Source organism: Seriola dumerili, unplaced genomic scaffold (genome assembly GCF_002260705.1).
Source record: "Seriola dumerili isolate Sdu_G_001 unplaced genomic scaffold, Sdu_1.0 BDQW01000191.1, whole genome shotgun sequence".
In the NCBI taxonomy this organism is placed as follows: Eukaryota; Metazoa; Chordata; class Actinopteri; order Carangiformes; family Carangidae; genus Seriola; species Seriola dumerili.
Window position 1 is genome coordinate 5,855,585 of NW_019174446.1, and position 11,262 is coordinate 5,866,846.

Consider the following 11,262-nt stretch of genomic DNA (forward strand, 5'->3'; position numbering starts at 1 on the left):
TAATTTCCTTTTTGTTTCAATGTTTTTCTAATGCTGGTGTAGTTTGCACACACAATTTTGTTGCTGTGACTGAGATGACTCATCTAACACTCTTACTTGTACAGAAATGCATCTTATCAAATGACATGGGTGGAGCTGCTGCCCTCTCTCATGTGTGACGTGGTAACAGCATCTGGCGCACGATGCTCATGTGTCAGCGTTTACATTTCCAGAAGAGTGAAACTCTAAGTTGTTCTCTGCCTCTGGATCCATGCTTCTTGCTTTGCTTTTTGTTTTGTGTTGATTTATGGAAACGATGATCTCAATGCTGGTGCTTCTGATCATGACAGAAGGTAGGAAAAGCTTATTTTCAAATTTAAGTTTCAAGACAAACTGCAAGATAGTATTTAAATTTTCTTCTTTGTTGATTTCCACTGCTACTATTTTTTCAATTTCAACAAAAATTTTCAAATTTGTATTCATTTCATAATTTTTATCTACTTTTAATCTACTTTATCTAATTTATTCACATAATTGCACGTTTATAAAACAGTATAAACAGGATGAATATCAGGGTCGAGGGTAGACACTAAAACCTAAATGAGCAAAGGTGTCATTTTATTAACACACCTTTATCATGGCACGCTGGACTTTCCCAGTTCAAATTTTTGCTGTTTCACTTTCAGTTTGATACACCTACTTCACTCTCTTGCTGCCCATTATTCAGAAAGTCTTGAAATGCAAGAAATGAATGAATGAATGAATAAATAAATAAATAAATAAAAAACATAGCTGACTCTGGCATCCAGGCTGCTGATTCTCTTTTTTAATTCTGCATATAAATCATTAATTCAATAAAAAAAAACATTTGATAGCATGTCTCATGTTCTCTCTGCAGGAGCTGGGAGTTCTAGTTCGCAAGTGACTTTTGAAAATCAGGATCCTTGTGCTCTAAAGGGATCTTCAGTGGAGTTCAGGTGCTCGTACAGCTACAAAGATGGGGAAACGGTTAGAAAGACTGCGTGGTACAAAGGGAAATTAATAGATGGCATCTGGAAACGTGTTCTGCTTTCACGTCTGCCTTCATATGAAAATCGTACTGAATATCTTGGTGACCAGCAGCATGACTGCAGCCTTGCAATTCATGACCTGCAGGACAATGACACTGGATATTACTACTTCAGGTTTGATATGGACACATATGGATGGCGTAGTAAAAAATCAGTGTATCTGTCTGTCACAGGTAAAATTATTCTACACTGAGTACTACTCTGCAAGTGTGATATTTTCAGCTTTTTCTTAATATCATGGCCTCTGTTTCTTCAACTGATTGATGTCCAGAGCTGATGGCCAGCGTGTATCCAGAGAGAGTGAGAGCAGGAGACAATGTGACTCTTGAATGTGAAGCATCCTGTCAACTTTCTGGCACCGTCTGGTTCAGAGACGGACATCCAGTAGCCAAACCAGAGTTCTCGGCCCAGGCAGAAGATTCTGGAAATTACTTATGTGCTGTCAAAGGACAGGAGTCAGTGCACTCTGAGCCTGTGGCTCTGGATGTTCAGTGTAAGTACTATATGATGACATTTTTGACTGAGACCAGCTTTGAATTTTCCAGACTGCAGAGTCATTTAAAAACCTTGAATTGGTTGTATGCAGAGTTTGACAGAAACATGTCTTCTTGCTTATGGATTAGAAAGACAGAAAATAACTTTTTTTTTCTTTTTTGATACAGGTGAGTGTTGCTCAGTTCAAAGCACTCTTTTACCTGCCTATAGAAACAACGGACGTGAATATCTTTCTCCACTCAGCTAATGGTGACAGGCATAGAGAATGGGAATCTGATTACCGAAATGCTTTCACATGTAGCAAGATACTGTAATAAGTGTAACACTTCAGTTCACTGAAGCGTGCGCCTGCACTGTCCTGGGTTCCTTTTTTTTTTTTTTTAATTCAACCTCTATGAGGCACGCAGTGCGTTCCACTTTACATAAGGCATAGCCGCTAGCAACCTCTCTGCTCCTCTTCACAGGTTCTCTACATCCTGGGTTTGCTTTTACTAATTTAGTTTATGTGTATGTTTTGTTTTGCACCTTAAAACACCTGCACCCACATCTTTCACTCATGCACACCACACACCACTGGCTTGATTGATTGCCAACACAACATACTGTAAGTATTCAATTTGGCATTTTAATTTGCCAGGTACTAACAACGCTTATTAAATAAGAAGACTGATTCCACTATGAGGTCTGTCCATGAACTATGCAGCCATGGCCCGCTGTCAGTTAGCTTAGCTTAGCACAAAGACTGGAAACAGGGGGGAACAGCTAGCTTGGCTCTTGAGAGGTAACATAATGTGATAACTAGCATCTCCACAGCCTACTAATGAACATGTTACATCCTGTTTGGGTGTTTGTTATTTTCACACACTATTTCACAGCCTGACTTACTTTGGCCATGTTTCCTTTTAAACTTGTACAAAAATAACAACAGCACAATGGTCATGTTTTTTATACAGATCCTCCATTTAATGTTTCCATCGAGGTGAGTCACCCTGGCCGTCTGGCAGAGGGCAGCAATGTGAATTTGACCTGCACCAATGCAGCTAACCCTGCAGCAGACAGCTACACCTGGTACTGGGGTTATGTGTCCAGCTCCAGCTCCATGCTGCAGGTGGGCTCAGGACAGGTGCTGTCTCTTCCCTCTGTGGAGGCGTCCCACACTGGACTCTACCTCTGCCAGGCCAGGAACAGTGTGGGGGAGAACAACTCGACAGAGGTGCTGCTGACAGTATATCAAACAGACAGTGAGTACGCAGGGAAGCTGAAGCTCGTGGGTCATTGATAAACTGAGCAGTAATGATCTGTGTGTGTGTGTGTGTGTGTGTGCGTGTGTGTGTGTATGTGTGTGTGTGGGGAGTGATAGTTTTAAACTTGATTTTTAGGGGGTAGGGGATCTCAATCTCAAGATGAAACTACATTTTCATTCTTCACATGTGCAACCATAACTCTGGGATTAGATGCAAAACTACTTGTTAAAATGAGCTGAGTTTAGAAAACACTAACAAACATCAACTAACATTTTTACAACGTACAGTATTTACTGAACATTTCTGTTTGTTAATCGTGTTAGTTCATTTTCTCACACAGTTTTTTCTCCCTGCACTAACAGTTTGGAACAACCGTCTCATCCTCCTTATTGGTATTGGAGTCAAAGTTGTTACTGTGCTCTTGCTTCCGCTGGTTATTGTCTGGGCTTGGTAAGTTACGTTGTACTCAACACTATTCATTTTGGAGCAGTTGGTTAATTTTAATACAACTGTCATGAAGAGTTCTGCGTACAAATGTTTCCTATTTCATTGTTAAAGGAGGAAACGACATAAATCTGCTGTGGATGAAAAGGTAAGGAGGACCCACCCCTGTTTAAATAGATTAATCACAGTTTGTCACAAAATGTCTTATATTGTCCTGTTATGTTTCAGGATGAGGACAGCCATGATTATGAAAACATCAGCCACACCCAAATGGGTAAAAACAGGAACAATAAAAAAACAAAACAGGATTACACATAGGGAAATGTCTGTTTAAAGAAACTACAGAACCATGATGCCATTTGATTACACCGAATACACAACTTGGCTCTCTGGCACAGGAATGTCTGTGGTTTGTTTGTTGCCTCGAGCTCAACTGAGCTTAACCAAAAACAGCTGGACTTAGAGCTGAGCAGCAAGTTTGTCTGCTTGAAAAATGCAGCTGCACCTCTCACTCATTCCCGCCTCTGTCCATGTCATCCCTGATTTGAATATGGCCTTTGTTTGCGGTGACTGTAGCAGTCAGTGTAGTAGTAACAATTGTATCATTATTACTATCGTAGCTCTCCTGGCTGAATGTGCTTGATATATTCATTATGACAGTGTTTTATGCCACTATGTTACATTCATAATTGTGATATATTCAAAAGTATTACTTCCATTTTGAAAAGTGTGTCTGGTCTGAAAATAGAGCTGTTGGACTCGTCTCAGTGGTGTGAATGGTGCAGCAGACTGAGTCCAGAATCAAAGCAGGATATGCTGCCCCCCTCAGTTTCAGATACACATGTACATTATGCTATGCTAAATGTCTTGTTACCTTCAGTCTAACAACTTGTATTATTTACATAATTAATCTCAACCTCTCTAAGGCTGGGGTTCAGGCTGGTGGTTAAGGTTTAATTTTTTTTTTATATTTACTTTTTTGATTTGTGTTTCACCCATCAGGTGCCTCACTCAGATGTGGCAGAATTTTTATGGTTGTAATCAGTGTTTACTGTTCAATAATCTTACTTTGCACCTTCTGATGAAAACTACTGAAACACATTTCACACCGGCTGCATGTAGAAGAGCTGCCATTTACTGCTGTAATATGTATGTAAATAATATTTTTATAAGGCATATTGTCATGATGTCTTGATTCTAGATTAGTTTTCTATTTTCATTTTTTTAACAGAATGTTTGAACATATTTCGCTATGCAATTAACTTGTTTTCAAAGCAAGTTTTCCTTTAAAAGGTTAAGTGAAAATAAAACATACAAAATGTTTTTTCATTAAATCTACAATTTCATACAGTTTGTAAAACTTGGTATCACTCTTCATGCTAAATACATTGCATTTAGAACAAATCTCACATGACATTGGCTGTAGCTTACAACAGTTTTGCAATCAGAAGCTTAGTATGTGATAGCGCAGCACTAATAACCTGCTCTCATTAAAAACATCAGATAAATGTTAAAAATACAGTAACAGTAACTAAACAAAAGCTCTTTAACTGATGAGCACATTTATGAAACTGCCCTTTTAAATATTTAGGAAATGAAGCACTTCTCTTGTTTGCTTCATTAGCTTTTAAAAATGAAGATGTGTACACCACTACACTCAGCTGTTCTCACTTTAATATGTGCCTAAAATAGACTAACGAGATGAAGAGTTGATATCCCAGGACATTTTGTAAGTGGACGCCCTGGTGTCCGGAGTCACTGTCCTCCTGGTTTTCACCCTCCTCCCCCTCCACAGGCTCTGGTCAGGATCTGTTGGTGCCTTATCTCACTGAAGAGTTTACTCAGAACCACACAGGCGTGACCCAGTCTGAACCGCTAACAGCTCTTAATTGGGTCGTCATGACTGCGTTTTTCATAATCTTTGTCATGCTCTTTATAATCAATAACACACTTTCAATAATAGCTGCTTCCGTTTTCTGTTCCTGGACACTGAATACAGTAAATAACAACAAGAAGTCCGGATGTTCAGATGTAATGAACCATGAATGCAGTATTCAAATTCACACCTGTTACTTTCACATTACAACCAAAAACCGCATAAAAAATTCAGTCTATCTTATATTAAATATAATTTCTGACAGAAGCATTTAGCTTATCCCACAGTACAAATGCACATTGAACAAATGATCAGATAACCGAGAGCCAACAGAATATAATATACAATATAACATTCAAATATATTCCAACACTGTTTCTTGTGGTTCAGTCGTTACTAAGTCCAAGTTAATTCTCGTTCAGCTTGGTGCTTTGAAATCCAGGAATGAAGGTTTCCAGAGGAATGTGTCGGAGCGTAATGTCCATCACACTGTGTGATCTCCAGGTTCTCTCACTGTGTGAACTGAGCTCACTGTCAGCAGTGAGTCTTGAAAGTAGTTTTTCCTCTGTGTTAAGTCGTGAGGTCGAGAAAGATATGAACTGTGCCACAGCATGCGATGCAATACTAATTTGAAGGTGTCTGCAACATGAGGTGTGAAAGTAAGTGCACAGGAGTGTATGAGGGTGCTGGAGAAAAAGTCTGCTTATCGTGAGGTTGTTAAATATAATAAAAAAAGTGTCTTCTGCTGTTGTTGGCTGTAGGGTGTTGCAGATATGACTTTGTACACAGTGAGTCCTGGTCTTGCTGAGTCCTTACGGCTCCATGGTAGTTGTGGAAGTGAGGACATACGACTGGTGTTGGGATGACATCTGTCTCCTGAGAGGGACAGACAAATGACTCAACAAAAAATAAGAACCTTGATCTACTTTTCTTGAAATTGAGTACATTTTTTAACCAAAATCCATGCACCGAAGATACTTGGTAATATTGTTTGGTAGCGTGTCATGAACTGGATCTTTTTAACAACACACTTTCTGTAAATATTAGGTCAAACACTGACAATTGTACCTCATTTTTTAAAATCAAATGATTTTATTTATATTTACGACTGTAGCTCTGAGGATTCCTGAAGATAAAATGCTGATAGATCAAAGAAATATGATAATACTGAAGCAAAGAACTCACCTTGTCATAAGAAAGGCAATCACGGCTAGAATAAGCACCAGGACACCGATGGTAACTCCAATAAGCACCGCTTTGCTTCTTGTAGACTCAGATGAGGCCTTTGCTGCAACGAACAGTAAAGTAAAGACAGCTACTGTAAGTCAAACTGTCCCAGGCAATGTTTTATATAAGCGTGTTAATGGACAGAACCCGGACACAGAACATCCCGGTGCCGACTATATTCAATTTAAGCACCTTTGAGTGTCGAGTGAATCAAACACAAGACGTTGCAGTTATGTACGACGCACCTTAACCACTGGGACACCAGGTCGTCCCACAAATAACCCACCATTGTCTCGGCAGGGAAAATGTTTCACTCAGATTTATTTGTAACAGAAGACTGAGTCCAAGGTTTGCTCTCTACAGTACAGTATGTCCAGCTACTACAGTATGTCAGTTGAAATGTTGTATAATAATATTTTCAACTATATTATGATCCCAGAGTGATTTAAGAATCGCTCTGTACACAATAAGGATCATTATTTAATTTGGGCGGATGTCGCTCTTGTAATATTTTCTGCAGGCCTGTGGAGCAAACCTGGTTGTCGCTTAAAACACGCAGGCTCTTCGTTCACCTACCAACGGGACTTGAAAGTGTTACAGTGTAAGTCTGTGATCCATGTCTGTTGCGTGCTACGCAGCAGTGCTTCCCGTCTTCCTCAGCAGTGATGTTGGCACTGCTGAGCGTGGAGCCTCTTCCTGTGGGTGAAGCCAGGGATTGTCTTGCTTGATGGAAGCTTTTGTCTGTTGCAGGGAGACATGCTGCACCATGGTACCAGGTGTACGTGTGGACAGGAGGGTTAGCATCACTGCTGCAGGTCAGGGTAACAGGAAGCGCACTTTGTTGCTGTCCAGCAGGAGAGACTGAGACAATTGTATTTCGAGGAGCGTCTGGACAGAAAGGAGGTCAAAGGTCAGTTACACCAGTCATATTGGATTTTGTCATTGCAGTTTACAGGTCATACCTTTTTGAGTTTTTACCCGAAACCGTATGAGGAAGTTTCTTCATCCAGAAAGAATGAAATCTTTTTCCACATTAATTTGCTTAACTTTGAATATTAAGCAAAGCAGTAAACCAATCTTTGTCTTCCTTTCTTTACTTCCTTCTTTCTTTTTGCTTATTAGAGTTCCACGATTTAAAATGTTTATAATTTAAAAATGATTAAACTTTACTTACACTCTACATCAATGTCCAGCATCGCTGAGCTCTGCACTTTATCTCCAGTCTGTATCTGACAGTAGTAGCTGCCAGAGTCATCAGAAGTAACTTCACTGATGTTCCACACCTGTCCATTATGTCTTGTGGTAGTGCTGGTGTTCCTGAACCATCTGTAACTGACCTGCGGAGTGGCTGAAGGGCTGCAGCAAGCCAGACGTACGGCCACACGCTCAGTGATGCCAGTGGAGGGACTCACTGACGCTGTGACTGCAGCAGAAGAGTCTGGAGAAAACATGGGGTTAGATTACTTAGTTACTTCAAGTAGACAAAATTTCAAATTCAAATGAAATGATTTGTGGGTTTTGACAAATCAAACAAATGTGTGGAACTACAGTATAGAAATACTGGGATTTTAAAGACGTTGTGTTGTGTCTAAGCTGTTTTTTCCTCATCTGAACAAGAAATTAGCTCTGGTGGGAAAATGGTTAAACTGTTGTATATTTACTAATTTCAATATAATTCTTGGCTCAAAAAGATCAAATTTAAGACGACCAGGTGTAAAAATATTATTATTGACCATTTAAAAACCCACCATGGGTAACATTTTGCTATGAAACTGTACAGGAGAAAGCACTTCACCTTTGATACCAATGATAACAAGTTGACTGTAAAATAGTAAATTCTTGCCTCTGGTTGATTATCACAAGTCTCTATTCATTTAACATTCACACTAAAAGATGTTGGTTTTAATAATTTTGTGACGAACAACATGCCATGATAATTTGTATGAAATCTGAGCTGAAAATCTTTCTGTTGAATACAAATATCCAGATAATTCATTTCTATTCTATTACTCTTTATCATTTTTGGTTGTTTTGTCAGCCCGACAGGTTAACAGAACCTAATGGGGATTTGTAAATTACAAAAAATGACAGAGCATGATAACAGAGAGCAACCAGAAAATAAGAATATCACTTCACACGGATGTTTCTCCATAATTTCTTAAGAATATCTTGTGGTGAAACACCACCACCACTAACTACCCTGCCCTACACACACATACACACAAACTGTTTTCACAGACTGTTTTTCAGCAGGCTCTAACACCTTAAATTGCTCCACATCCCCTTTTTTCGATGTTCAGCAAAGACAAGTTAAAATTTGTCCCCACACGTGTGGCTCTGAAAATAATCTGGCCACGAACGCCAACGTAGAATTTGGTTGGAAAGAAGAAACTGTCCTTTGACATTATGACAGATTATCAAATCACACTAAGCTGATACATGATTTACATCCTGGTCAGTTTCAGTTCTACTTCTCATAAATAGCACAACACACAATCAAGCGAAAGGTTGCTCAGAGGAAGTGGTTAATCCTTGTTGGTGCAAAACATCAAATTTATTGTCTAGTTGAGAGAAGTGCAAATAGACTTAGTTCTTTAAGACTTTGTAATAATCATTTTACTGTAGAGCATTGCTAAGAAAACAGATATGAGATCAGTAAGTTGAAAGGATTATTTGTGCCACTCAGATCAGTAAAGACTCATGAATGTACAAACTAACACTAACTGAGTAGAGCTAAACGCTGTCCTTTAAAGACTCGCTTGTGTCACCTTAGATCTATGTCACTGCCAGTGCAACGTTGATGTTAACAAGTGCATATCATTATAATCAGTTGTGATGGTAAATGAAATATTCCCACCTGCCACCAGTAGCTGTATGCCTCTCTGCTCTGGCAGCTTCTGTGTTGGATGGCTGGTGATGAGGTAAAACACGTAGTTTCCACTGTCTGACTGTCTCAGATTAGAAATCTTCAGAGAACAGTTCTTTGTTCCTGGTTGTCCCAGGTACTGCACCCTGTTCTGGTAAGATGGATCTGGGAAAATACCAGCGCTGTGGAACACATACCTGACACAGACAGACAGATGTAGATACAGTAATTAGTATTTTTGTCTAAACTCTGTGCTATGACTTCTTTGAGAAAATACATTGCAGCTCTGGTTTTGTGTGTGCTTCTGTGTGTCTTAAACAATACCGTGGGGTGATACAGCGGCTGTTTTCGAGACACCACATCTCAGATAAAACTTTGTACTGTTGTCCTTCTTCACCTCCTCCAACCTAACAGAGAACAATGAAGAGAGCTGCTAGCCAAGGGATAAAGTACCTTAAAACAGTAGATTCAATGTTTATTTTAACTTGATGCTAGATGTTCAAACCTCAATTGTAAGCTTAAAATAATAGTTTATTTCGACTCCCCTTCATAAACCACCCATATCTGTTTATATCCATTCATTCTGATTGCAGATTTCAGCCCTCGAAGAGTCGACACACTGCAGGATATACTACGCCAGCGAACAATGGCTTCTTTATTGAATTACCTGAGTAGAGAGCTTCCCCTCTCCCCTGGTTTCATTAGAACTTTGAGGGTAGTCATAGGAACAAGGGAGAATCACCGAAGAACCAATCACAGCACAGATGGGACTGGAGGGGAGATGAACCGACCAGTTACCAGCAAGAACACCTGAAAGGCAGAGGATTTGTGTTATAATTAAAAAAGTTTCCACATTATAACCATTCAAAATCATGTGGAAAACACGGTACAGTGATGTAACATAACAAATAAAGTCTTTAATACACTTACACAACCATAATTTAAAAATATGTTGATGTTAATGTATTTGTTCCCAACATTGATTTCACAGTTAAAATAACATTATCCAGAGTCATAGTGAAAACAAAATCAAAGGAAAATGAGGAACCTTTATGACAGTTACAGTTACAATTTGTATTCATTGTATTTTCCAGACATTATGGCTTATTATGGACATTGTTATTTGTTTTTCTTTTTGATATAATTGAAAAGAAATAAGAATGTGTTTGGTTTTTGGAGCAATGTAAAAGAAATCAGTATGCCTATACCTCTGGATGTGGCCTACTTGTTGCCTCAGAAATTGCCAAGATTTGATTGACAACTGCAGTATAATATGACATTACTGAAGATGAAATAATCCTCCAAATATTTGTGGTCACATCGCAGCTTCATGATGGTTTTTTTTATGTCATTCCAATAAACAGTCAAGCTTAACACTTAATTTTGGTCAATCAGTGTGGAAACTATACAGACAGATGTTGTGTCAGCTGATCTTCATCATGCTAAAGGTAGATGCCATCATGAACGCTGGTGGTACTTTAATATATAACTTACCTGTCAGAGAGAGTGTGAGGAGCAGCCAGCAGCTCCGTGCCACTTGTCCATCCATCTTCCTGCTGTTGTGGTTTGTTTTGTAGGGCTCTCCTGGCTTTCACCTTTTCTCTTCGGGCTATCCCCAGTCCTTCTGCTGCCTTGTCTACCAGTCTGCCCTCCTCTGCTCTTTACTGAACTCAGTGTTGTGAGTGTTTCTCTCGCCTCAGAACATACACTCAGAGGTCAGATTGTACAACTTCCCTTTTATTCTTCATGTCAGCAAGGAACTGTTGTGATGGCTGGGCTTCTATGTCATGCAAAGGGAACTTGCTAAACATAAATGTGTGTTTGAAGGTTGCTGTTGGGAGACACGTTATGTTTGCTGACTCATTTGATTATGAGGACACCACACTTGCTGAGGGTAATCTCTGTATCAAATCAGCTATCATCCTGACGCCAGTTTGAAGTCCCTGTTGCGGTTGTGTATTAATATGATTTCTTCACCTTTGCCAATCCTGGATGTATGGTGCCAATGTGCAGGGTAAGACTGCTCTGCGAGCTCTCGTGCCCTCGTTTGTCCAATCAGGA

The 11,262-nt window shown here is 39.5% G+C and overlaps 2 protein-coding genes across 4 annotated transcripts; one reads left to right on the plus strand and one right to left on the minus strand.

Moving 5' to 3' along the window:
- The first annotated feature begins 223 nt into the window (after positions 1–223).
- LOC111227894 (B-cell receptor CD22-like) lies at positions 224–4,483 on the plus strand. 2 transcript variants are annotated; one of them, XM_022753629.1, is made up of 7 exons: positions 224–332; positions 878–1,222; positions 1,321–1,542; positions 2,498–2,785; positions 3,151–3,238; positions 3,347–3,380; positions 3,461–4,483. In XM_022753629.1, the coding sequence occupies exons 1-7, from the start codon at positions 287–289 to the stop codon at positions 3,548–3,550; spliced, it is 1,113 nt and encodes a 370-aa protein (XP_022609350.1). In that variant the 5' UTR covers positions 224–286; the 3' UTR covers positions 3,551–4,483. The 2 variants fall into 2 exon arrangements, with proteins under 2 accessions (XP_022609350.1, XP_022609351.1); XM_022753630.1 differs by lacking the exon at positions 878–1,222.
- Positions 4,484–4,573: 90 nt separating this feature from the next.
- Positions 4,574–10,908, minus strand: LOC111227891 (sialoadhesin-like). 2 transcript variants are annotated; one of them, XM_022753627.1, is made up of 8 exons: positions 10,696–10,908; positions 9,869–10,011; positions 9,526–9,608; positions 9,193–9,398; positions 7,510–7,773; positions 6,912–7,223; positions 6,294–6,396; positions 4,574–5,984 (listed from the first exon to the last, which is right to left on the minus strand). In XM_022753627.1, the coding sequence occupies exons 1-8, from the start codon at positions 10,748–10,750 to the stop codon at positions 5,921–5,923; spliced, it is 1,230 nt and encodes a 409-aa protein (XP_022609348.1). In that variant the 5' UTR covers positions 10,751–10,908; the 3' UTR covers positions 4,574–5,920. The 2 variants fall into 2 exon arrangements, with proteins under 2 accessions (XP_022609348.1, XP_022609349.1); XM_022753628.1 differs by lacking the exons at positions 9,526–9,608; positions 10,696–10,908 and having other exon boundaries at positions 9,193–9,383; positions 9,869–10,004.
- Between the last annotated feature and the right edge of the window lie 354 nt (positions 10,909–11,262).

Excerpts from the sequence above, each read along its gene's own strand:
- LOC111227894 (XM_022753629.1), top strand. The coding sequence starts at position 287 with ATGGAAACGATGATCTCAATGCTGGTGCTTCTGATCATGACAGAAG. Across the intron at positions 1,223-1,320 it reads AGTGTATCTGTCTGTCACAG|AGCTGATGGCCAGCGTGTAT; the intron begins GTAAAATTATTC and ends ATTGATGTCCAG. Across the intron at positions 3,381-3,460 it reads AATCTGCTGTGGATGAAAAG|GATGAGGACAGCCATGATTA; the intron begins GTAAGGAGGACC and ends GTTATGTTTCAG.
- LOC111227891 (XM_022753627.1), bottom strand. The coding sequence starts at position 10,750 with ATGGATGGACAAGTGGCACGGAGCTGCTGGCTGCTCCTCACACTCTCT. Across the intron at positions 9,609-9,868 it reads AGGGGAAGCTCTCTACTCAG|GTTGGAGGAGGTGAAGAAGG; the intron begins GTAATTCAATAA and ends GTTCTCTGTTAG. Across the intron at positions 6,397-6,911 it reads AACACTTTCAAGTCCCGTTG|CAAAGGCCTCATCTGAGTCT; the intron begins GTAGGTGAACGA and ends TGTTCGTTGCAG.